At 39.9% G+C, this 25,294-nt stretch overlaps 1 protein-coding gene across 3 annotated transcripts in view; it reads right to left on the reverse strand.

The window, feature by feature from the left end:
• Positions 1–25,294, reverse strand: part of b4galnt4a (beta-1,4-N-acetyl-galactosaminyl transferase 4a) — a 149,414-nt gene that overhangs the window by 28,125 nt on the left and 95,995 nt on the right. For all 3 annotated transcript variants that reach the window (XM_046037942.1, XM_046037944.1, XM_046037943.1), the window contains exons 4-7: positions 21,868–21,963; positions 21,159–21,249; positions 20,248–20,348; positions 11,607–11,674 (exon numbers count right to left, since the gene is read on the reverse strand). In XM_046037942.1, the coding sequence (XP_045893898.1) occupies positions 11,607–11,674; positions 20,248–20,348; positions 21,159–21,249; positions 21,868–21,963 (356 nt within the window). The remainder of the gene's footprint in view (positions 1–11,606; positions 11,675–20,247; positions 20,349–21,158; positions 21,250–21,867; positions 21,964–25,294) is intronic.

Here is a 25,294-nt window from a genome sequence, read left to right on the forward strand (position 1 = left end):
GTTAATCAGCCTTGCAAAAAACTCTTGAATACAACTTGGTGCCACAGGCAAGATAGCAAAAGAGACAGCGGTGAGACAGGATATTATCAGCCTTGGGTCCTGAATAAAACACGCCTTCAGAGACTGTGAGAAGGAAAATCGATGCTCCACATAAATCAACATTTTACACTTATACAGGCTCCAGTATTTCTCTGGAACTCCTGGTTAGACTGAGTAAAGGTCTGTGTGTTATTTGCTGCACTGATGAAACACACACACACACACACACACACACACACACACACACACACAAATAGCGACAATGCTTTATTCATATCAAAAACACATCTCGGATAACAAGCCAGCATCTGCTGCTGAATGAGAGACACCCAAGCACTGCTCCACACATCATTAGCTCTCAAAACACACACATACAGTCATAACTTATGCACACACACACACACACACACACACACACACACACACACACACATACATAATGTTAGGCATTGAATAAAATCACGGTTTGCATGTATACATGTACTGTAGGTGCAAAGTGTGTAAATGGTTTTTAGAGCATTTGCCTTAAATGAGTAAAAAAGGTATGCTTATAAGGATAAAATGGTACAGTATCTTAACCAATCTAATTCCTATAAACAAGATCATGTTAATTTTATTTGCCGCAGCCTGGTAATTTGTGAAATATTTGCTACTCTGAACTTTGGAGTCATTAGGCTCCTCCGTATTCATGTCGTCAAGCTCACTGATATGTGATGGCTTGCTCTTTGTTTCTGTCTCCCGTGCCTGTTTTCTCTCTTTGTTATGGTCGGTCTTCTCTCTTCTGTCTCCTGTTTCTCTCCTGAAACAAACACAAGTTCATTCTTCTTTGATGACATCTTGTGTTTGGAATTTAAAATAGCCCCACGAAAACAGGATAGATAACGTGAAAAAAAGATAAGCAAGCAAACAGAGAAGCATTTGTTGCACGATGCTATCCTTGTTCTAGAGAGTATTGTGCATTTTTTTGTCAATACACTGACAGAAGCCTATTAAACACGTTAACAGAACTCAAGGTGACATCTTAAAGTTGCTTGTTTTGTTAAACCAACCACCAAAGAGAAACGTAGAGAAATCAAAAACAATGGTTTTTAGCATTTTTGCTTGATAAATGAACTGAATGGTTCTTTAAACTATGGCTGATTGATGTTCTGTCAATCAACTAATTGCTTAATGGACTACTTATTTCAGCACTACGAGACATAAATGCCTGCTCTTTCACAGTAAAGATGCCGAGTTACAGTTATAGTGTAGACTCATGTTGCAGTGTGTGTGCCTGTGTGTGTTCCTGACATGGTTGACCAATTTGAAAGGGAAGGACAAAGGCTGAAGGGGGACGGTCACATGTTGCCCTGTGCACAAATGCCGCCGCGTCATCCGGCTGCTCAGTGTTCTGTAACCAATAAATCATTGCAGTTGCAGGAGAGCAGTGACAGTGTACTAAGGTCACTCTCTCATGAATAGGGAAGAACTCTCTGCCCAGCTGCTGAAACGGCACTCAGCAAACTTAAGTGCCACTTTTGGCTCCTGGCACCCTGCCTGCCCTTTCTCATATGATTCAAACACAATGCTGTCCATGAGTAGAGCCATACTTATAAAACATACTACAGAAAATAATACCTTATTTTGCATTCACCTCAGACAAAACACAGTCAAAAGAGTCATTAGATTGGATTAGATCTGATGAAACTGTAATTAACATAATGAATATGTGGGGAAATTGAGTACTCAGAATCATCTCAACCGGAGAACTGAGGGCAATTTTGTCTGTGAAATATACTATATGTTTCATCAGAAAATAATATCATCAGACAAAACATAACTGGTTTGCAAAAAGAAGCATTTATTAGAGAATTAAATCACAATGTCCCAATTCTAGCAAATTACATTTTAGGTCGACATATTTCTTTTAACATCCTGAACTGAAAGTGATATCTTTTTGGCGGTCTTAGATTATTGAGTTCCTGTCCCAGAGCAGACGACTGTAGATGGGTTATAGGGATATTAGTACATTTCCTGACCCTTCATTAGATTGTCTATTTTAGCCCATAATCTGACTCCATCTGGGGGATAATCTAATGTCAGAGCTGAGAGGACGCAGTCTGCCGCCACAGTGTTTTGTAGTAAGGCTGATATCCAACTACAAACAAGGAGGACAGTTGCACAAATGTACGTAGAACACTCTCAAAAATGCATCCTCAACATACTATCATAAGTCAACATTTGAGGATCTTGCTCTTTTTAAGGCCCTTGCCATTCTCAAAAATTCAAAAATACACTCAACGCACTAAAAAAACCTAAACGTCAGTGGCAACAGATTGGCAGCTCAGCCAATGCAAACCTGTTTACCTGACAAGATGCCAGATAAGACAATGCGCCCATGCACACACACACATAAAAACACACACTGCTGACAGCCGGCCTATCAAGTGTAGCAGAGCAAGATGGAGGCAACAAAGGGATCATATCACACTGAGACATAGACGTGGAAAAACAGATGAAGATGAGCATTACATCAAGTCCTTTTCACATACTTCTATCATTTATTTGGCTTTTGGATTTATTTTCTTTCTCTTTTTCTCTTTGTGATTTGAAGTCATTTTGTGTGCCGGTTCAGTAGCAATTTCATTTTTGGTTCATGTAACTTCTAGTGGAGGTGAGACATTTATTTATTCCTGTCGGATCCAGTGTCAGCTGATACACATCTCTGTTTGTTAAAATTTGCATGATTTCTTTGCATCTTGCTTTTGTTTTCAATGTGGTGCGAAGAAGAAAGATATTCTTTGGGAAAATAAAACGCTAATGAATCATAAAGATGTGGTCGGAGACAAATAAGAAAGATGTGACATGAATTCGACAAACAAAAAGTGATGCAAATGAAAAATTTCATGACTTTATGTGTGTGTGTGTGTGTGTGTGTGTGTGCGCGCGCAGTGGTCACACGAGTCTTTCTATGATGGATGACGAGGCAGGCTGTGGTTGAAAAAGATGAAGAGACGGAGAGACAGGCGGAAAGAAAGATGAAGGAGGAGCGATAAATAGCAAATGAACAGCAGAAACAGAGAGGGAATTATAAATGCTTTCTGTATCTTGAAAGAAAAAAATACATTACAGTGAATATCACTAAGACGTATTTCATATAGAACGGCATGCCAGAGGAGAAAGAAAAAAAACATAAAAGAGCAAGTGAAGGGCAAATGGGAGATGGAAGAGGAAAGAATAGCTATTAGCATGTGACTCAGAGGATGAGTAGAGGACACAAAACAAGAGTCTAATTGCCTGACTAATTGGAGTCTTTGTTTCCAGTTTCCCTTCATTTGGCTGAATGGATAGAGACAGACAAAGGAGCTTGACTGGGCTGGATACCACCAGACGGGAGCTAAACAATATTCAGAGAGTATCACCGCTGCCCAAAGTCTGCTGGATTTGAAATATGAAATATTTATTTGGCATGAACATATAGAGATGGATTTCCTCCCCCTCCCTGCTGAGAGACAAACTCTTTTCACAAGCATCTCAAAGAAATTGGTTGGACTGTGGGTTTGTCAAAAGAAATATACAAAAGCCTGGATGCACAACACCCAGTAGACCAACAGACAGATTGACATACATTCATACATACACACGGACAAACACACCCTCAGAATTACTAACCTGGTGTGCAGTGTGCAGAGCTGAAATGAAATAGAGAGACAGTATACATTCTGCCCTTGGTACAGTAAATACCACTCCTCTTTCTCTCATTCTCCCGTCATCTCACCTATCTTCCCGCCGGCTACAGAAATTTCCTGATTCTACTTTTCCGGTATCTCCTCTCTTTTTCCAACTCAATTTCTCATTAATGCTATCTGGCTGTCACCCTGACCCTGTGTCTCTCTCTCTCTCTCTCTCTTTCTTTCTCTCCTTTGCCTGATTTCTCCCTCTCAAACACCCACAGGTGGCCTTTAAATAAAAGACTGTGCTCGGCAAGTGCTCTCCTCTCAACTACATTAATGATACCACTGTTTAGAGCTGCCCCAAGGAGACGCACAAACTTCACTTTTCTCCCCTCGCGCTCTCTCCCCTCTCCACTCCATTTCTCATGCATTCCTCTAATCCATCAGAGAACTATCCCACTGCTCTTCCCTGCAGCCTCAATAAATCCCCTTTCTTCCATCCCCACCATTCACTCCCCCCCTTTTCCTTCATCCCCTGCTCTTACCCCCATCTCTTTCTCCCTCTCTTCTCCTGTATCTTTTTTGTTACTTCTCTCCAACGCTTCTTGGGCCGTCTCTTCTCCCTCCATCTACCGCATCCAATTCCCCCATATGTAATTATCTAATATAGCATTAGAGCATTACCATTGCCTCTACGCCTCCACTTCAGCCCTTTCTCACTTTGATTTTCTTTTAACACTCTGAAATTCTTTTATTCTCCTACTGGCCTGAATGTGTGAAAAAACTGAGACGCAGAGAAGCATATGCTCTTTTCATCACTGCGAAGTGCAACAACAATTATTGCATTATGTCAAGGTCAAACGATACTACAAGTACAAGCTGCTGAGGATTTATTTACAGGAGAAATGTAAGAGGTACACAATTATTCATTAGCATGTAGAGAAAATTAAGGGAGAAGGGTAACAACATTTTTGTTATTGTCAGCAAATCCCATTAACCAACTATGAGTTGATCAAGCTAAGTATTGTCTGTGTATCCACAGCCTGATAGAGCCTATTCTTCTGTGCCATAGAGCTCCAATTTTGTCCTAAAACTATTAAAAACACATTAATGTCCCAAGCTCATTCTTTACTATGTTGAAAGACAAAAGTGCCTGAAGCTCTTACTTGAAGGCAGGGTGAAAAGACACAATAATTGTTCAAATACAGGGATAACGGTGCACACTTTTAGACAGTCTTTTCTGGACAGCATTTATAGTGTTACACTCGGTTGCACAAAATCGCTGCTTATTCTCTCACCTATGTACACCTGGCCAGTCTGGGTGGAGCATACCAACACCTTTAGGCCTTCTGACCGAGTGCTTTACACTAGGTATGTGTGTGTGAGTGTGTAAACAGGTTTTATGTACCCAGTAGTGGTGCATGTGCGCCTAGAAGTGATCTCTTCTCATGACACATCCTGGATATTCACTAAGTCCTTTTCCAAACAGCTTACATATCCATTCCCCAGCTGCTCACAATGTAATTTCTGTTTCCTCTGAATGAGCTGACCCTCCGTCATCATTACTGTCTCTAATAACGTTTGGCCAGCAGCTCTGTGTTACTGTTTGGTCGTACTCATGCATTACTGCCAATCAGATGTCCGCTACCACCGTCTTTCACAGCTCAAGAGATGCGCATCAACACCCCAAAGACATTCTTATTAAACATAAGCCGCTACGCACATGAACACACAGAGACACGCACACTCAAACATAGATTTGTGTCTCAGCAGGCTCCAATCATTCATAGAAACAGATGGCAGAGTGAAGGCCTGAGGGAAGAAAGTGGGACAGATAAGTCATTGCAGCTTGCTACCAAACAGCTTTCTAATTCAACTGCTACAGTGTATCAACCAATTACCTTGAGCGGAGAGAGGTTAGCATTATGTTGGTATTCACACTCACAACCAGCACATATAGGCAGAATCGTACAGACATTTACTCACATGTATCTGAATACAGCATTCCTAATGCAATGAGCACAAGTACTATAATTTCCTTTCTCTAAATGCTTGAGTCTCCATGCCAGCTAATAGCCAGCAATGCTTAAATGATTCTATTATAGATACTGAGAGATCCCAAAGTGAAATAACTGGGCATACTCCATTAGGTTTCCCTCATTGTTGCCGGGAAAAAGGCACACTTAGCTCTCTCCTTCCAACTATTATTGGACTTTGGGGATTTCCTGTTAATTCATGTGTGCAGAAAAAGAATGGGAGTGTTTGCAGTGTGTTTAAAGCACAAGAATAAAAGGGAAAGAAAAATGAGAAGGAAAAAAGGAGGAGGAAGTAACTATAAGAAAGAAAAGCCTATAAGTAAAAGGGGCACATAAACACATGCACGCTCACACAGACAAGGAAGAACACACACCAACACCCGTGTGTGTGAAGGATTGGGCATAAATGTCATTTCTAGCAGTCTGTGAACTGAAAGCTGCTCCTTCAAAATGCCAGCTGTGGCATCCCAGATAACCTTGGAACGCTCTTCTGCCTTTCGTCCTCACCATGTCACAGTCAAAGGTCAGCAGCAGCCATTTTTTTTTTATTTCATTACACCTGAAGGTGAAAATCCTGACAGACGATACTCTCATATTTGGAAACTCATCTAGGAGCACATGCAGGTGAATGCTCACACTTAAGAAACACAGGCACTGTTTAACTGGCGTTCGCTTTGTGCCTCAGATTCAGCCAGCGCTCATTAGTTTCCAATATCTTTCAAAATATATTCCTTCTAATCTTCAACTTACTGTCAATCACATCCGAGTCTGAGCTGCTCAAAGGGCTCTGAAATACTTGATGTCAAGGAAGACGTCAGCATAGCTTAGTATGCAACTCAGCACAGTTCAGTTTATAGAATTTTAGCAAATGTCAATCTCCCTGGTGTTGTCTTTACAGCCAGAGGTGCTGTAGCTGTGTCAGAGAGCGGAGACAGTGTTGACAGGGTTATCTGGGTTCCTCATCTGACTACTTCACTGTCACTCATCAAGCTGTTGTGACAGCACCTAGCAGGTACTGCCAAACTTTCACTTCACAGGTGTGAGCAGAGGTGGAGATAAAGAGGTAGGCAGACAAAAAGGGACACTTTTAAATTGACACAGATATTATTTTAAAGGTCAAGACAACAGTTTCTATTACCATCAAAAAGAAATAGCTTTTTGGTATGTCTTTCTTTCAAGTTTGAGTGTTTTAAGGCTTGATGATGAATGCACAGAATTTTCCTCCAATATGTTTTACCCTTTAAGGCTGTGACTAACGTTTTCATTACCAATTAATATGTTCATTATTTTTTTCACAATTTCCAAGGTAGAAGGTTCTTCAAATTGTATTTTATCTGTCTGGCCAAAAGTCTGACACAGTTTACTGTGATGTAAAACACAAAATAGTAACAATCTTCACATTTAAGAAGCTTAAATGTTTTGTATTTTGCATAAAATAAGACGATTAATCGATAATTGAAACTGGTGATTCTGGACCTAATGCAAGCAAGTCACTGGGGATATAAAATGTTGTTTCGATGGTTGTTAGTACATTTCATTTGATGATATGTGTATGTAAATCCTCACATGGATCAATTTCAGATACATAGAGTCCCAAAGGATAGAAGAAGTTGGAAGTTGCAAGAGGGACAAATACTCTCCATCCTAAAATTTTATTTAGCAAACTTTAGAATTAAAACACAAGCATAACCATTTCTTCCTTACACACACACACACACTAAATACTGTGAGTCATTACCTCCAGGTGGTCATAGCCAGGTGGTGTGGAGGACTACCAGATCTCCCAAACATTCCTGTCCATCCCATCTTTTTAAATTTTTACCTAGAACGGGCTTTCACACACCACAGCAACAGGAAGGCCACACCCCACTGGTGGCGATGAACAGCATGTGTCCCTGCTGCATGCTGTTTGCACTACAGCATATGCATATTACATAAAGCCCATACCTTCTCCTACCTGTTCCACCTTTACAGCTTCAAATTCACTCCCCAAATTAAACTGCCATTATGGCAATAGGCAGAGTGAGATAGAGGGAGAAGGCCATAAAAAGTAAGTGAGACACACTGAGAGAGAATGAGGGGCTGATGGGAAAATTGTGGCATACTTTAGATGAGGGTAGCATACCTGAAAGCTCTAGTTGCAGTCATCCAAGACACAGAATAACGACAGAGGGACTAACAACTCGAGGGTGTTTAGATGTTATATATATACTGTGTGTGGAATGTTTGTGCTTGTAAATGTTTGCAGTTCTCAGTAGCCTTTGATTGCATCGCATGGAGACCTCCAACAGTGTTCCAAGTGAACCCCTCTACAACAATATGGTTCATTCCCTGACAATAAGATTCAACCCTGCAGCAACCATTAGTCACTGTTCACTCAATTCTACTACAGCCGGTTGTACAGCTCCAATGAACCGAGACATATAAATAACTGTAGTCCAAAGCGTGAAAAAACAAAAAGACAAAAAATACAACCTTGCTAAAGTGAGAGTGTCTGTTGTGTTTCATTCTGCTTTTCTCTGTTCAATTACATTCCCACTTTCTACTCTCCGTTTGGTTGTGTTCTGCTCTGCACCACTCAACTCAGTTCTTTTATGCTCCATTTTATTTTGGCTCTGCCCTATTTTATTCCGTTCTGGGCCCAATATGATAATAACTAGCTACTAACAGAAGCATGTCAACTGTAAAAGCTGTTTTAAATTGCAGCTTTGTGGTAGAATAGAGTCTGTAAATGGGCTCAAATGGCTGTGAACTTATTCTCCAATAACAAATTTCACAAGAGGAGCATGGTGTCATGGACTAGCTGTAGCCTCATGTGTAATGACTAATAATTTTCACAGTGGCGTTCCATCTACAAAATTGAGTGTAATATTCCTGAAAAACCTAATTCATTTTGTTCAATTATGTCTTTATTTAATCTGGTTTACAAATGTTTCAAATTACCAGGTGATAAAATCTGTCTAATGACTGATTATTATTGCTGTGCACATACTCTGATGCAATTTGTAAGTTTTTTTAGAATATGATATCTTGCTCTGTTCTGCACTGCTAATTTGCTCATTTCAATTCTATCCCATCTAATTTGAAGAATACCTTTTTGTGAATGCATGGCAATTAATCCTGCTCCACACCCAATTTGCCACACTCAAGAGCATATCAGCTTTGCTATAAACAGGTCGAGTGTAATGGTGTGTGAGGGATGCACGTCGCACAGTGCGGCAGAGGGAACATGTGGAAGATGACAAATAAGCTAAGCAGCCTTTGCTTTGGGACGCTTCAATAAAGTCATCAGACGCAGAAAGGAATTTCAAATGTCACTGTATTTAACACAAACACATTCACACACATGCACGTCTTTGCTTACATGCAAAAATATGCATATGTTCCCTTACGCACGCCCACACACTGAAACATCAAACTAGATTTTGCCTAATTACCTTAAGCTAGACTTTCACGCTGTGTTTGAACACACTTCCCCTAAAGCATGTGATAGTGTGTAGCTATGAAATAAAAACAGATTTGACTTCAGTCTTTAGCCCCTTCCACCACAAAAAACATCCGTCACACCCACCTTTCTCCACGAACAACATCTTAAATGTTCTTGCCATATTTGACCTCCACGCCTGGTTATTTTGTTGTTGTGTTGTTGTCAGAGAATGCAAAACGCTTGTCAGATAGGAAGAAAAAATATATAAACTTGCAGCCGCAGCCGCCTCCTCCTCTCTCTTCTTCTTCATCTTTTGTCATCTCGCTGTTCTCCCTTGTAGTCTGGTGTGCCTGCTGTGCTAACCATACCCAGTTAATCCTACACACAAACACTTGCCAACAGGTCCTGGCCTGCGTTCAGTCCCTTATGGTATTAATGAGTTTCCATTCATTATATAATGTGTTGCGTGTCTATGTGTACCTTTACAAAAAGAAGGCAGATGCATGGTTTTTAATGAGCATGGAAGATTTTCTTGTGGTTTCATGCCTTTTAATAATCCTTCTCAGAACAATAAATGATGATACATAAACAGAAATGATGAGACCTTGACACATGATGGAGTGATGCAGTGAGTCAGAATGAATTAACAGCAATATGAAATTAATACTGTAATGGATAGTATGCAATTAGACACATCAACTGAATGTGCGCAGTCTCGTGTTTTTCCAAGTTTCGAGTTGTTGTCTTAGTTGCACGATGCTGGGCACCACTATATTGGTGTAACACGATTATATCCACGGCTGTCTTGCACATCAGCAGGATTTATCTCATCACAGGCAACGCTTGGTGTATTTAATTCTAAATACTTCGTTAACGTTTCACAACAGCTGAAGTTAGAAACCTTTTACTGTTTTGTTGTTTAAATCCTGACCACTGAGTACTAAATCAGTATTGTTTAACAATAACATTTTCTTTTCAAAACTGGCTGTGAGTAAAACATGTTCTGATTTTAGGTTTTAATGCCTCATATGATGCAGTTATTTTTATTTTGCATGATACTTTGGAGCTGCAAGCCTAAATTGAGGGCTATTCGATTTAGTTTATCTTAGTTTAAAACTCAAAGCTTGTGTAAAAAAAAACAACAACAAAAAAAAAACACATTCGACAAATCTATGGAACATAAAGAATCAGGGCCTCTGATCTGTGTGTTTCAAAGTTGGTACATAAATCACTCTAATATTCCACAAATGTCGCTCATATGATAAGTTCAGTACGGATCATGAAGTCATTAGTGCTACTCAAAAAAATCATCCGCTGATTTTTCACCAAACAGAGAAAGGTCCATTTACACGCCTGCTCCACATATCTATTAATACTGCTGCTATCTGTTATTCCCACTGTCACCATTGCATTGCAATCTGATTCATGAACATTTGAAACTAGTAAACCTTATCACTACTTTTATGATACAGCAGGCATTTAATGTGTATTTCATCATTTCATATGTTATCATGTGTGCACAGAGAACACTGAACAGGGGTATGCATTGTATGCTCACCCTGATCCATAGCTTTCAGTTTTTGAATAAGGCACACCTATAAAAATGCATTAAACACGTTTTTTTATTTTTCTTTATTGTATGTGTTCATCATCCCGCCATTTAGAAGTGCTAAAATATTCGGAACCTTCACTACAAACACCATTGGCAGTATGTGTGAGTGTGGATGAATAATTTAAGCCAGCACTCTACAGCTTCATCCAATCAGGCAAATGTGGGAACCCAAAGGAATAGGAGCACCGTTCTCAGGATCTCTTATGTTGGTGCATAATCATATCAACTTAACAATGACTTTAGAAGCAAACTGGCTGCAGATCAGTGCTCATTTTGAAGGGTGCTTTTATGCAACCAAGCTCCCAGCAATTAAGGAGAGAGATGTGTTGAATCTGAGAGGGGCTGAGAGGTTAATACAATCTCATCTTGCATTTACAGAGAGACGCCTTTCAACTGTTATGATCCTCCACACTTTGATACCTGAAAAGAGCACCCTATCTGGCTATGTTAGTTCATACATACATGAAAGTACACACACATATATATATATACACACACACAAGAGACACACTACCTGCTTTCCAGTCTCCAGTGAACACTTGAGCCATCACATTCTGCCTGCATGCGAGCAGAAAAAGCCCTCTGAAGCAATTATGTTATAAGAGGCTGTAGAGCAACATGAATGGTCTAACAGAGCATAATGGGTGCAGACTGCTACTTAACAGGTAGAGAGACACTTTACAGTCAACAGCCACAAGATCAGTCCTCAGAGAAGCTCTAGTGCTGGTGTATATTTCTCAACCTTAGTGTAATATGTTAGCAGGGCTTTCTTTTGGTCTCTGACCTGGCTTGGGAGTGAAATAACTGAAGAAATGTGTGTGGTTGTCACAGGTACTTACTGCACAGACTTGGAGGACTGGGACCTGAACTTGCTGAACTCGCCTGGGGCGGTCCACTCTGTACCCAGCTGCAACACACAGAGATCAGAGCGAGTATGAGCGCGAGAGAGTGCACAAGTCTGAGAGCAGAGGATAAGAGGAGCATAAGAAGTGTTGAAGCACAATTTGCAACTCAAGAGTATTCATCTAAAAAACACTTTATGTGCCAAAAACACCAATTGTATCATTTTTAGGTGGACGTCCTCGGCTCATTTTTAATTCAGAAAAACAGATCGCTTGAAAAGGATGCTGCAGGATCCTGATCGGTTCCCTGGCACAGCAAATGAAGAGTAATTGGGAAAACAAGATAGTATGCCCCAAAGAAACAGGGGGAGTCGATCAGGAGGCAAGTTCTGATATAGGTAAAGTGAGCAAACAGATCAGAGCTAATGGTTAAATAGACAGAAATTCAGAAAGCGTGATTCCCTGCCAATACTAACTTGAAAAAGACGGCTCATAGGGACCACTGTGGCCCCCGTTTCAGCCCAGCAGTTGAATCAGTGGCCATTAATTTCCTCAGCAAGCCAACACGATTAATTAGGGCCCCTGATGCTACTGGTCCATAATGAAAGAATAAGGCTAAGATCACCGTGGGCATGCCTTTAATTGTTTGTGCTGGCCACACTTCTGGGTTACAAACTGGTCAGAAAACATTGCGGGGTGTGGTGCTAACAGATCACAAGAGTCTTTCAGTTTGTAATTAGCAGCTGATCCTCACTCTGGATACCACAATGTTTTTCACAGAAAGCAGCGCACACGGCGACGCACGCGTACAAGATAATGACACACACACATATGAAATGGCAATTATACGATGGCACCTCTGAACGCGTTTGCTGGCATGAGATGAGAGCCACTATGGGCAGAAAACCTCAAAAACAGGCAGTAAAGTCTGTCCAAAACCAACCAGGCCCCTGGCAGTTTTAAAGCCACTGAGAGTCTCTGTGAAGCAGTTGGCTGGAGAGGAGGAGGACACAATGTGTGCTACTGTGCCTTCACTCTGAAGCCCACCACATGCTGCTGCCGTAGTACATTTCCACACCCACAGCTTCCTCACAAATTCCTCCTCCGGCACAGAAAAAGGAAGAATGGTAGGAGTTTAATCACAGGGAGAGAATACTTAAATCAAAAAGTGGGCAGGAGATTAAGCTCACTCAGCTAAACTAAGTTTATATTAAAAAGATGAAAACTTTTCTTTCAAACCAATACACATTTAAATGTGTAATGACATTCAAACATTTCCAGCAAACTACTTTTTGTTGATTTTCCACTGATGGTTATTCGAAGTTGACAGATGTTGTATGGAGAGCATATTCCCTCATAAATGATGTGATGATGATATGGTCTTGGGTCAGCATTATGTTTTAAATTAGCACTAATGGTTGTTAAATTTGACAGTAAATGGTCCGTGGACAAATGTGTGCATCAAACGGTCTGTGGATGATCTTACATCAGACCATGTGTGAGTACTCCAACAATTTAGCATTGCACCTCCATAACATTGTAAATATTTGATGTAGGATATTTGGGTGTGTTATGCTAGTAGCGGCTAATTTAGCCTTTAGCAGAGATGAGGAGCGGGCTACAGAGGTCTGGTCAGCCAGTTCTTTCTAGCGCCACAACACCAGACTTTTTCAAGTTCAAACTTGTAGTCTTCAGCCCCAACTGACATCACTTGAGGCAATTTATCTGACTTTGCACAGCTCCTTTATACTTTTTTCACATATACAGACTGATGTGTACAATCTAAGGTCGCTGCACCTCCCTTTCAATTTTCAATTGTCCATAAAAAGACCCAAAGGCTCCTCTCACTGACTATCTGGAATATCAGTCACAGCGTTCAATCAACATGGGTGCAGCACTCTTATTTACACACTAGCACACAAACTTGTGTTTGCTTACCTAACTTTGATGCTGTTATTCTAAAATCTGGCATGTGAATACTGCACAATTTGGCTTTTGAAGACCAGTCAGCTCAGTAAAACAATTATCAATCAAAACAATCTGCTTATTAATACACCAACACTGTGACTTGTTAATGCTGCACTTATTATTTGCATCAATCACTGCTTTCCTTTGTATTGTCTATGCCTCTCTCTTGTTATGCTTATTTAAAAGACAATACTTTGCATGTGAGCGTTGACATGAGCTAGTACTGTACCACTGTTTTCTACATAAATAAATAAAAAACAATCTAATTTTACTCCCAGACTGCTTTAAGCAGTTCATTTAGTTTTGTTCAGCTCATCGTGACAGAAAGTAGTACCAAAGAACTGCATATAAGCTCATTTCTCCCTCAAAAAAAAAATCATAAAATCTGTGTCACTGCAAAGTGCAGCTGTTTTCTTAAGAGAAGCAGCCAACCTTCAATAAAAGTTAAATAACTTTGACAAATCATAGCTGAATGGAGTAGGCACCTCAGCAGAACTTATTATAATATTTCAAAGCAAAGGAAAGCAGACAAATAAAAGCTGCATTTAAAACTTTGCACTGAATATAAATGGGAAACTGCTGGAAAATACTGTTGAAATGTCTATAGTTACTGTACTTGCATATCTATATTTTATCTGTGAGTGAATTGTTTTCTCCAGAATGAGCTGTTTAGATGAAAAAGAGTCAGAGGCAGCACTGCAAAAATATTCATCTCAGCAAGTTATGACATCTAGTGCTGACTCTAAATACAGCAAATCTTTTTATTTTAAAATAAATGAAAAATAATCTGTGTACAGGCAGAAAACAAGAACATTTTATTAAATTCCAAAGCAAAATAAATTCAGAAAAGAAATGAAATTACAGCAGAAGCAAAAAGCAAAACAAGATCTCACCTAATTTTAGAGTGCCCATGAAGCTAAATGTCATGTTGAGATGGACATTAATTATGAAATCTGATGTTAACATATGATGTTTTGTAAGGTTCTGAATTCACACAGTAGCCTAGTTAATGAATATTTCTTGCATGTCTATCCATTTCCTTCACTTGTCACTCTCTTCCACAGGATTTTGGATAATCTAGATTCTTCTGAAAACAGCTGTAAAGAAAAAAAGAAGATTTTAAAATATGTAGTGTCAGACAAAGAAGAATATCATAAGTGTCACAGAGCAAATGTCCTTCCACAATTAAAGGGCTTGTCAGATTTTTAATCAGCTGAACGTGAACAAAGCCAGAATCCAAGACATTAAAAGGAAAAGTAACGTGTATTATCTCAGTTTTCTCCATGAAAGTGGCAGATGTTCGTCAAGGTAGACATGCACATGCAGTATAGACACGAGAAACATAGACATACACATATGCACACAGACACGGTTTCCCGCTGAACGATGAGTCATTGCTTATTGAGAGCAGCATCTCACCAGAGTAGGAGGAAGGTACAGTAAATCAGTAGGCAAGCAGGGAGTCATGACGGGCAACACACACACCAACCTCGCTCTATCGTAACCTTGCTCTTTTTTCATCTCTCACACAGACATAAGCACACATGCTGTGACTCTGTGTGAACCTCACCCACATACAGTATGTAGGTACCTCAAGAAAACTAATTTCAGATGGCCACTGGCCCTGAAACACTGAAAATGAAACACAAAACAGGGTCAAGAAATATAAGAAATATGAGAGTGCAATGGAACTATGGAGACATTACTCCTCTCTCTACCAACCCATGCCTTTACAATACAATCTCTTTTTTTATCCATATGAGAAGAGAGAAGTAATAGAGAAACAGTTGACCTGCGATATAACTTCAGAGTGCTGTTTTCTTTATCATATTCTGTCTCACCTTTAGTGTGCTTTTCCAATTGAACTGCAAAGTGTTAACAACTAAAATATACTGGGCACAGTTAGTCCTTTAATTACACTATTCATATGATTTTCAAGCATGTGCGTAAGGACTTGAGGACACACAGGCATGTCATGAGAAAAGGTACATGTGTGTGTTTTTCTTGCTATAGCAACTAAAAATGTCCTTAAAAAGGAAAAAGGTCTATTATAACCTGGGAAGCCTGCAACTTAGTATAACTGTAACTTTATAGTATAACTATGTATAATGATATACAACATTGGTATGACAAAGCTAAAAAAAATATTTTACTCTTTTACTCATTTAGGGACTGAAACTATTCAATATTCTGTACCTGTTCATGCATCACTCCACCTCTATCAACTCCAACAATCCCCTGCCTATAACTAATCACTGTGACATTTTGGCATGTCAGGACTGTAGAGCAACTAATAACATTAATTATGGTTGCGTGCCATTTGAGTGTTCCAGTTTTAGGGCCCTATTATTGTGCATTCTTAGTTCCACTTATGTTTTTTTTTTCCAAATGTCTGCTGTGAATAAGGCTATTGACCCTGCTACTTTATTTATGATATAGAGAGATGTTGCTAAATCATCCACTTTGAACAGGCACAAGTTCAAACCCCAAACGTAGATTAGTAAGGATAAAAGAGTATAAAAAAGCAAAATTTTATATGACCAATTTCCTAAAACGGGCACAAGTATGCATGCATTCTTATTGTACCAAATGTGGCAAAATCAAAATGGCAAATTAACATTTTTTTTAGGTCTGGTGATAAAAACCAAAATATTCATAAAGAAAAAAGGTTATCCATCAACTGACTTAGAGGCTCCAGAAAAACATTTAACATTTTGACCTCAGTATAGACAACAGAGAGTGGTGCCGCTGGTCTAATTGCAATCAACGTGAAAAGAAAAAGTGAAACAGGTGCCAAAGTCAACAGACTTTGTTTTGATTGTGACCCCTGGGTGCACTCGACTCATTAAGCAGGAATACTTAGTGGGGTCATGTTTACAGTGTTCATCAGACAAGTGCATTTGGATGAAGTTGAGGGTTTTGAATGGTGTTCTTCACTCCTTCAAGGTAGTCACCGATTTTCATTCATTTTAGTCTGACATAAAATCATCCTGCAAGTACATCAAACTGGCTTCAGTCTGATAATCCATCACAATTATCCTCATGTCTCGTTTTATTGTTGTCAAAAGTTACATTATTGATAGGTGCTTATACAGCTGTTAGAGTAGGTTGAATCGAACGTTCTGCATGCACAAATGTAACTGCAACGAGAACAAAAGCAGACGCAGACAGGCTGCTCGCTGTGATGGATTGCCTATCTCAAGCAGCTTTAAAATTTTAATCTTGGGGGCATCCATTTTCTTCCCTGTTTGTTTTTTTAATGTCTTTCCAAATGGATTACTGGGTGCATGGAGGTTGGAAATTTCAACTTGGAACTTCAACAAAGAATGAAACTCATTATACGCTTGTCATGGTTTTCAATCCAAAATGTTTTTTTCTATTTTTGGACAGATGTTGCTACCTGGCAATCAAGTATTTGAAAAATACCAGAATAGGTCTTTATAACAGCAGACATTTAGACTTGTCATGAAAAACACTGTTGTTGTTAATAACATTAACGATGGCTCTGTTCTATTTAAGTGTCCCACTAAGCCATGACAGTGTGACAGTGAGCCAGCATGCACATTAGTGGGACCCTGAAACCGAAGCAGCTAAATGAAATTCACCATCATTTATTTATTTTTTGTATATATAGCTGCATTCTTGTATTTTGACATGTCAAAATGTCTTTCATGAAAATCATTTATAGAAAACTGACCTTTTCCATCCAACCAGTATGATGACTGATCATTAGGTATACAAAAGTAGGTGTTTTGCTTTCAGATCATCATTTTGGAATTAAACTATTCACATATTAAGAAAAAAAATCAATATATGTATAACCTTATCTCCTCATCAACTGCTGTACGCAGTTGTGTGCCCAAATGTTCTGTACTGTACAGCTAACATGTGATATAGTGCCTGTTACTTGTGACAAAGTCTTGTCTGTCTGACACTGAGCAGCTACTGTTGCTGTCAAGTCTCATATTGATTACACCTCCCTGACCCAGTTTCCTGTTTGTCTCGGTGTGTTTTGTCTTTTTGTGTCTGCTTTTTGAACCAGACAAAATGAGTTTCACAGCACATATGACATCAATGCCCGCATGTATCTGTACGAACACACAGACATGAGCGCTACACGGGTGTACACATACTTCCACATAGGTGCTTTGTGCTACGCATAAGGCTCTTTCAGTATCAGACAAGCCCTGGTCTGGTTCCGTGGGAAGCTCTGCTGGAGCTGTCTGGACAATCTGATTGAAAGAAAATCTCATTGCAGATTAGCTACGGGCAAAAAATATGATCAATGCCAAGAGGGAGAATGGATGATCCTCACATTCATATCACGTACATTCGTAAGTGACTGTATCAGAACCAGGATTAAAGGACCTCTGTAGATAACGCTTCTATGTCTACATGTACAGGTGTGTGTGTGTGTGAGAGAGAGAGAGAGAAAGAAAGACAGAAATGGACCTCCGTAGATGATGTCATCTTTTCATTAAGATCAGAGAATCAGGAGTTATGTGACATCATTCGAAAGCTAGCCACGAAATGCTGACGGGTCTCTATGGAAACACTTTAGCTTCCTGCTTCTCGTCCTATCACAGCTAAATGTCTCATGGCAGCACATTCCTTAAATTCACCAGTACACTACTGAGGACGACATCACTACGACCACTGACTAAAATAACAATGCTTTACAATACTATGTGTATTTTTACCGCAGTGAGTCAGGCCATGAATAGAGCAGGAATTACACCACTAGTATGAGCAAGATACATATACAAACTACACAGTAACTTAAAAGTTTAATTCAAGTTATCACATTTTCTCACACTAAAGAAACCTCATTGAAATAAAGGTGATCACTCTCACATTCAAGTCCAAGCTGCATTGAAGTAATCGTTTCACATGTTCTTCATTAGGCTTTATTACATTTATTACATCCCATTTATGTATTTAGAAAATACAGACATGTTGTATATTTTGAAAAGAGTTTACAGGAACTTTCACTTGCGACAAGTAAGAGCCAACAAGCGCTGACTTTTCTTTTCTTATTTTGTTCTGTGTAAGGAGAGACCACAGTACATGTGCCAATTTGTGTGTTTTATAATACTGGCTACAGTGTAATGTGTTCGCTTAATGAACATACATTTCTTTTTCATTTAAAACAGATATAAATACCTGTAATAATCTTTTTCTTTTAAACAGCTTTGAGTTATTAGTTAAATTTAAACAGCATGAAAAAATGGGAAGAAAAGTTTTAGACCTTGTTTGAACTAAAAGTTTAAAAGCAGGCTTGGCAGTAAGCTTTCTTTTCAGATTAGCGAAGTACTGCATTACCTGCTTTGGGCATAAAATTGATGCAAGAACGAGTATATACCGAAACACTAACTTATAAAAGTTGTGCAAAAAATATAAACAATATTTCAAGTCCTGATAAAAGAAACCTTTATTTTCTTGTTGGACTTTCCCCCTTAAAATCAGACACAGATGGGTCACATAATGAGGAACGGACCAGAGAGTTAGATTTTTATCTGTGAAATACATCGTGTCAATGTAGACAGGGGAGGCAGCGAGGCCTGTCTGTCACCCAGTGGCAGAATGAATGATCCCTGGCCATAGCACTGCTCCCCTGCCATTACCTAGATGATATTTCTCCACTGCTAAATGTCACATCAATATTCGCTGCCAGCTAATTAATCTCAGCTCCCATGGAACCTGGTGGCATCTCACATCCTGTTGGAATACAGATGGCTCCATAGCTGGACCTCTTAACACACATTTGCCCAGAGCACTCATGTGGTGCAACTCAAACACTGTGCAACCTCATACATCCTATCCTTCTTAAAATTTTAAGAAGGTTTCACCGAGAAAACTTTATTAGTGAAGCACAGTTTGACTTTTATTCAATTGCTGGCAGAAGGTACTTCAAGGATAGATGGAAAAAGGAAATGATTTTTCACAGGATGTTCTACACGAGGATGTCAGTCTCCTTTATTCTGAGCTGTGTGTTGGAGGTGAGTGATAGCAAGTATTAGGATGCCGACATGAGGTGAGCGGGTGACTAGTGAAGACGAACAAGGTTAAATCGCTCAGTGTCCCTCCTGTTGCACTAAGGTTGAGCAGTGGCAGAATAAAAGGCTTATGTTGTTGACTGGTCAGGACTCACTGTTCTTACTAACAGCAACTGTCTCAGCATGGATGTCAGATCATAGCAATATTAGTCCAATAGCTTTTGACCATTACAGTCCAATTAATGACAACATTTCGAGAAAATACTTTTCTCCTCTCCAATTTGTCATTTTGTACATGATTGTCTAAGAAAGGAAGGGAATCCATTAGATGGCATTTAGAGCTATGAGTCCCCTTCAGCCTGACTATCAATGATCAAGGTAATGTATTTATTATTATAAAACACAAGGTTGTATAAATACAAAATTATATCATATAATAAAGTCACTATATAATCTAATGATAAGAGGTATATATTTATATATATAAGTCACGACATTGAGGAGTTCAAAACAATTTAGGTGATTAAGTATGTTCCTTCAGTGAAAGTTTGGTGCTCAGCAATATCAGTTGGAACCAGGGACAGCATAAAGAATCCTCAGACCTTGTTGTTTTTTGGTGGAGCAACTCTGTGGTTCACATATTGTACAAAAATGCAGCACAGCCCAGTGCTTACCTGTCCTACATAGACCAGCAGTCTGGCATTGAGAGGACTCTCATCAGGACTCAGCCAGAACTCAGAGTTATCATCAGACGATACTGAGAACTGGAAATCACCTGGAGGGGGAAAACATGATCAAAGTGTTAGTGGAAGTAGATATGTGTAATTCCAGATACATATAATCAGAGTATAATCAGATGGGGCATGGCTTCGTGAAATATATTCTTAGGTGTAAAAATGCAATCCCAAAACTGCAACTGAATTTCTAATCCATATGGAACAACTATGTGAACAGAAACTGCACATTTGTGCACAGATCTAAGGAGCATGGAAAGCAAACAAGCAGCCAGTGGAGTTAGTTAGACACTAATGGCCTATTGGATAAGATGATAGTCATGTGACATTAGTCAGTAGTCTTGAGTTTTTATCGTCTGTAATCTAGAAAACCTCCAAGCATTTCTATGTGTATAACGTTATTTAACACTCAATCAATCGACAATAGCATGTAAAAGGTTGTGTCTGGCAGTGTGAGGTGAAGGGCACTTGTTAGAGTGCTTGTCAGAGTCTTTGACCTTTGAGCCATCAGCCGGAGAGAGCTATGCTACCAGCGAAAGCAACATAAGACACTAAAATTAATGGTAATCTAATTTATAACTTCACATTCTGCAATCTGTGTAAGGGCACTTGGGCTTTTCAGTTGCCATAGCAACAAGGCTCAAGGTTAGGGTTATGAGAGTACTGCAATGAGATTTAGCTGTGAAATCTCTGGTATTCATCCCTAATAAAAATGTGAATATCCTCTATATTAGTGGCTCTCAAGCACTTGATTTAAGAGGGCTGTGAAAATTCTCTACTATTATAAAGGACACATGCTCCAAGGTCCTCAGCGTCAGTGGAGGGATGCACTAACAAGATGAGATAGTTACCATCTCTGTAAGGGTGAAGGAAGCCAAATATTCTCAGGCCATAGTTCTTCCACTTTGGAGCCACTGCCAGCTTCCTCACTGTGGTTCTGGTCTGGGGTAAGAAAAGGGAAATAATTTCAGATCATAGATGCAGCAGTTGTTCTGTTGAAGAAAAAGCTTAAACAGAGTGAACACTTTTCTCCAATATACTACTCGCTAAGCCAGCCATTGTCCAATCAAAGCTTAGTAACTGTAACTACGCCCTGTCAAGCATTTGATTTCTATACTAGTTTAAGCACTGTGTGCATGGAGCTCTAGTAAGAATAATACTAGGTGTAAAAACTGTTTGCAGAGGGGTGTATGTTGTTTTTAAACCTTTCCAAAACGAAAAACGCAACAGCAAATGTGTAAGAAATGAATCAAACTGTGTTTGGCAGCTCTAATGCAAACTTGCAAACAATAGTATGTCTGACTAACTAACTTATTACCAAAACCTCATGATAGCAGACACTACAGTATATAGTGCCCCCCCACCCCCCCTCCTCCCTAAGGTGTCGGGGAGTGAGGTTTACTCACTGTACAGCCTCGCTGGCTTCTGTCACATATGCAGTGCAAGAACTTCAAGGTACAGGCTCAATTTAATATACCTTGTGTGTTAATACATTATAGCCCATAAAAACACACAATCATGTCAGACAGAGGGTCATTCAGTCTGCTCTGTAATACTTACATGAGGGTAGAGAGGGAAGTGCAGGTTCTTTCTGAGTTGGGCTACAGAGGATCCACACCAGTCCTCAAACACATGCAGGTTGGCCTGGCCCTTATACTACCAACACACAATCACACAGAGAGAGGAAAAATTTTAGTGCACACAATAACAATAGCATCACATTGCTATTAAATGCAAGTAATGCTTCACTACTTTAGCGACAGGAGCTCACCACAAGATTGCCATTTGCACTGATTTAAGTAAATATATTTTTCTGCTGGAATGTATGTCATTTCTGATGCCTCTCCTACATGCAGGCGAAATGAATTGTGGGTGAAACATGTGAGTGAAGTGTACAGTTTCAATGGTCTCACTGTCCTGAATAAGAGAAGGTGACAGAGCGCTCATCTGGAGTATCGGTGGGGGGAGGGGGGTTGAACTGAGAATGTCTGGAGCAGTTTGTCAGAGCTCATCTCCTGCCCATTGTCTGACATTTGTCTGAATTACACAGGGAAATCACAGGACACAGCAAGGACAGATGGTGAAACCACCGGTCTGCCTTGGGGTATAGTTTCCTCAAACACGGACACACACAAGTCTGCTCATATATGAGAAGCGATGACTCTCTGCTGAGTCTGTGTCAAACTTACGCTGCTTTGGAAGTGAAGTGCTTTGGGTCTTATAATATTATATATATATATATATATATATATATATATATATATATGAAAAGGCGTAGGCATAGATGACTATAGTTTACATCCTTACACACAAACATAAATACCCACCACATACAAATTTAGGGTTCAGAAAGTGAGACACACACCAGGGGGTTGGTGTAATTTCCTCAACACAGTTCAGATACACTGTTGTTCCTGCAACACCACATCTTAAGTAGCTGATTCAGCACATCTGATGTTCACTCCACCTATACACCAAGCACAAAGTGTGGCATGAGGAGAAACTGGAAATGCAAATACATGTGCAGATGCATAGTTACACAACTGCACACATGTACACGTAACACAGCCTGGCGTCTAGCCTTAGGAGGTTGACTCAGTAATTTAACAACCTGCAAACTTTAACTTTTCACACTGGATGATCAACCAACTGTACCAATGCACATTCACATACTGTACACACATATGCCTCCCTTCAATGCGTGTGAGCAGTCCCAGCAGGCTGCCACTGTAATGCTGCCACTGTAATGCTGCCACAGATATTTAGAACATCACACAACTTGAGCAGAAAGCTGGCTCTCACCAAATGTCTATGAAATGATGCAGTGGGGTTCCCTGATTGGATCAAAGCAAAAGCTGGCTTCACTACTTTGGCCCCATCTCATTTGATGAAAGCAGCCTTTCTGTGTGTAGAGTAGCTGCTAGCTATAGAGTCTAGTAGTGTGAGTTGTCAAATCAATCAATCAAACAATCAGGAAAGTAAGAAGACCTCATGACAAAAAAAAAAAAAAACACAGAACGCAAATCCTGTTTTCCTATCATCAGAGGAACCTGAGGGGTGAAACAAGAAAGCCTTTCAGGATAAACACCTATGACTGCTACTCTGCATCCATGTCTACATTTAAAAAGGAGAAAGATGTAGATGGAGGGTATCTTGCTGCTTCAGTATCACACAGGCTTTCTAACAGATGGCCTGACCTGAAGTGGTCCTTTTCATTTCTCCACCAACTCTGTACGGTCAACTATGTGCCCTGCACGCTGACAGCAGCACGGCAATTACAGCTCATGCATTAAGCATGAGATATTTTTGTTGTGCAAACATGTCAGTACAAAAGCAGTAGGACTCCTGATTTTAGTTATTAGACTTTTACATGCTCGCATTTAATTTTTTCCCTCCAATCTCTCCTGTGGAAAGAGTGTGGTGCAAATGAAAAACACAAGGGGAAAAAAGACAGGGATTTACGGGGGCCAACAAAATCAAATTAGAGAAAAGCAGGAAGTCAGAAAGATGACAAGAATGTCTAATGTTTAAAACGGGAGTGGCGGAGAGGGGGAGGCATAGCGAGGTTAGAGGGATTTAGCAGACGGGACTAGTCCCTGTGTAAATATGCCTTATGTAAAGCTTTTAATAGATTTCCTGTGGGTTTTAAAAGCAAACCTTGTTTTGGTCTGGCACCCTCCCCACCCCTCCTCTTGTCAAATAACCATAAGAGAGCTGCTTTAAAAGTCTCTAATTATTCACACACACACACATATATCCCTGTGTAGCCCTGGAGAGGCCTCAGGCTGTAAAGTCAACTTTCTGCTGGGGGTCGCTTGTGTATAATTGCCTCTATTTTGTGGGTGACCACGCTGCGAGAGGTCTGTCTGTGCTCTTGCCTTAACAGGATGCGGAACGGGGCAAGAAGGAAGTAATTTTTTCTTCACCCTCTCTGAATTAAACTCACCCTGTTATCCCTTTGCTTCTGTGACTGCTGAACTGCCTTTGCCTCTCTCCTGTTATATCATTTGGCTTATTCCCTATGAGTGCTGCTTCTTTCTCCATCTCTCTCTGTGCCACTATCCCTATGTTTGTCTGCTCTTCTCTCCGACCTCTCTATTTCTGCTCCTCCATCGCTCCATCTCTGTTTGTGTGCTGCCAAATGCTGTCGATTTCTCTACTCTCTGTCTTTAGTTTCCCTGTGCTCAGCTGTCGACTGTCAGTTTCCTGTGCTGTCTCTCTCTCTGTTTCGTTTGATTCCTCTTTTTGGAGCAAGGGATGAAGTGACGCTCACATTAACATTTTGTATAGAACGGGTGACTTGTGGTTTTTTGGGTTTACTCGATTGTGTGATTGTGTGTGTGTGTGTGTCGTGTTGGGACACGGTTGTGCTGTGGCAGCTTGAGTCTTTTCAAACAACAGCTTTTTTACAGAATGTCAGCTCACAATGACATTCAGTAATTGGCTAAAGAAGAGACAGAATGACTGCTGCTGCCTTTCTTACTTTCTTCCCTCACTCTCATTTGATGTACTCTGTTCCTTAATCCAAAATCAGAGACAGAGTTCTGTGTCCTCCTGCCGCTGTGGACAAGCAGTCAAATCCGCAGACAAGAAGGTTCAGAATGTTTCCGGCATTTGCACTACAACAAATTCAACACCAGCAAAATAGACTACAGGCACAGCTGCACGAGATAAGGCCAAATCAAACTAACACTGTCTGTCAATCACAATCATCAGTCTGTTCGGAAGGTATGCTTGATTAGAGGTAACTTGTTTCACTTAGCTTGGGCGAAGTAGTCCTGCATTAAGCGAAGGCAGCAGTCATAGGCACAAAGTGGCTATATGTCAGGCTAATTGCTATGATCTCCAGGGAGGAGTAGGCATTATACTGGCAAAGTTCTCTTGAGTTTACATATACTAAACTCTTTTGGTCTATGTCACTGCTAAATTAGCATCTATATGCAGCCATTAAAGGATATTGACATTTTTGTCCATATCTGATTTTTTT

Source organism: Micropterus dolomieu, linkage group LG22 (genome assembly GCF_021292245.1).
Source record: "Micropterus dolomieu isolate WLL.071019.BEF.003 ecotype Adirondacks linkage group LG22, ASM2129224v1, whole genome shotgun sequence".
NCBI classification, from domain to species: Eukaryota; Metazoa; Chordata; class Actinopteri; order Centrarchiformes; family Centrarchidae; genus Micropterus; species Micropterus dolomieu.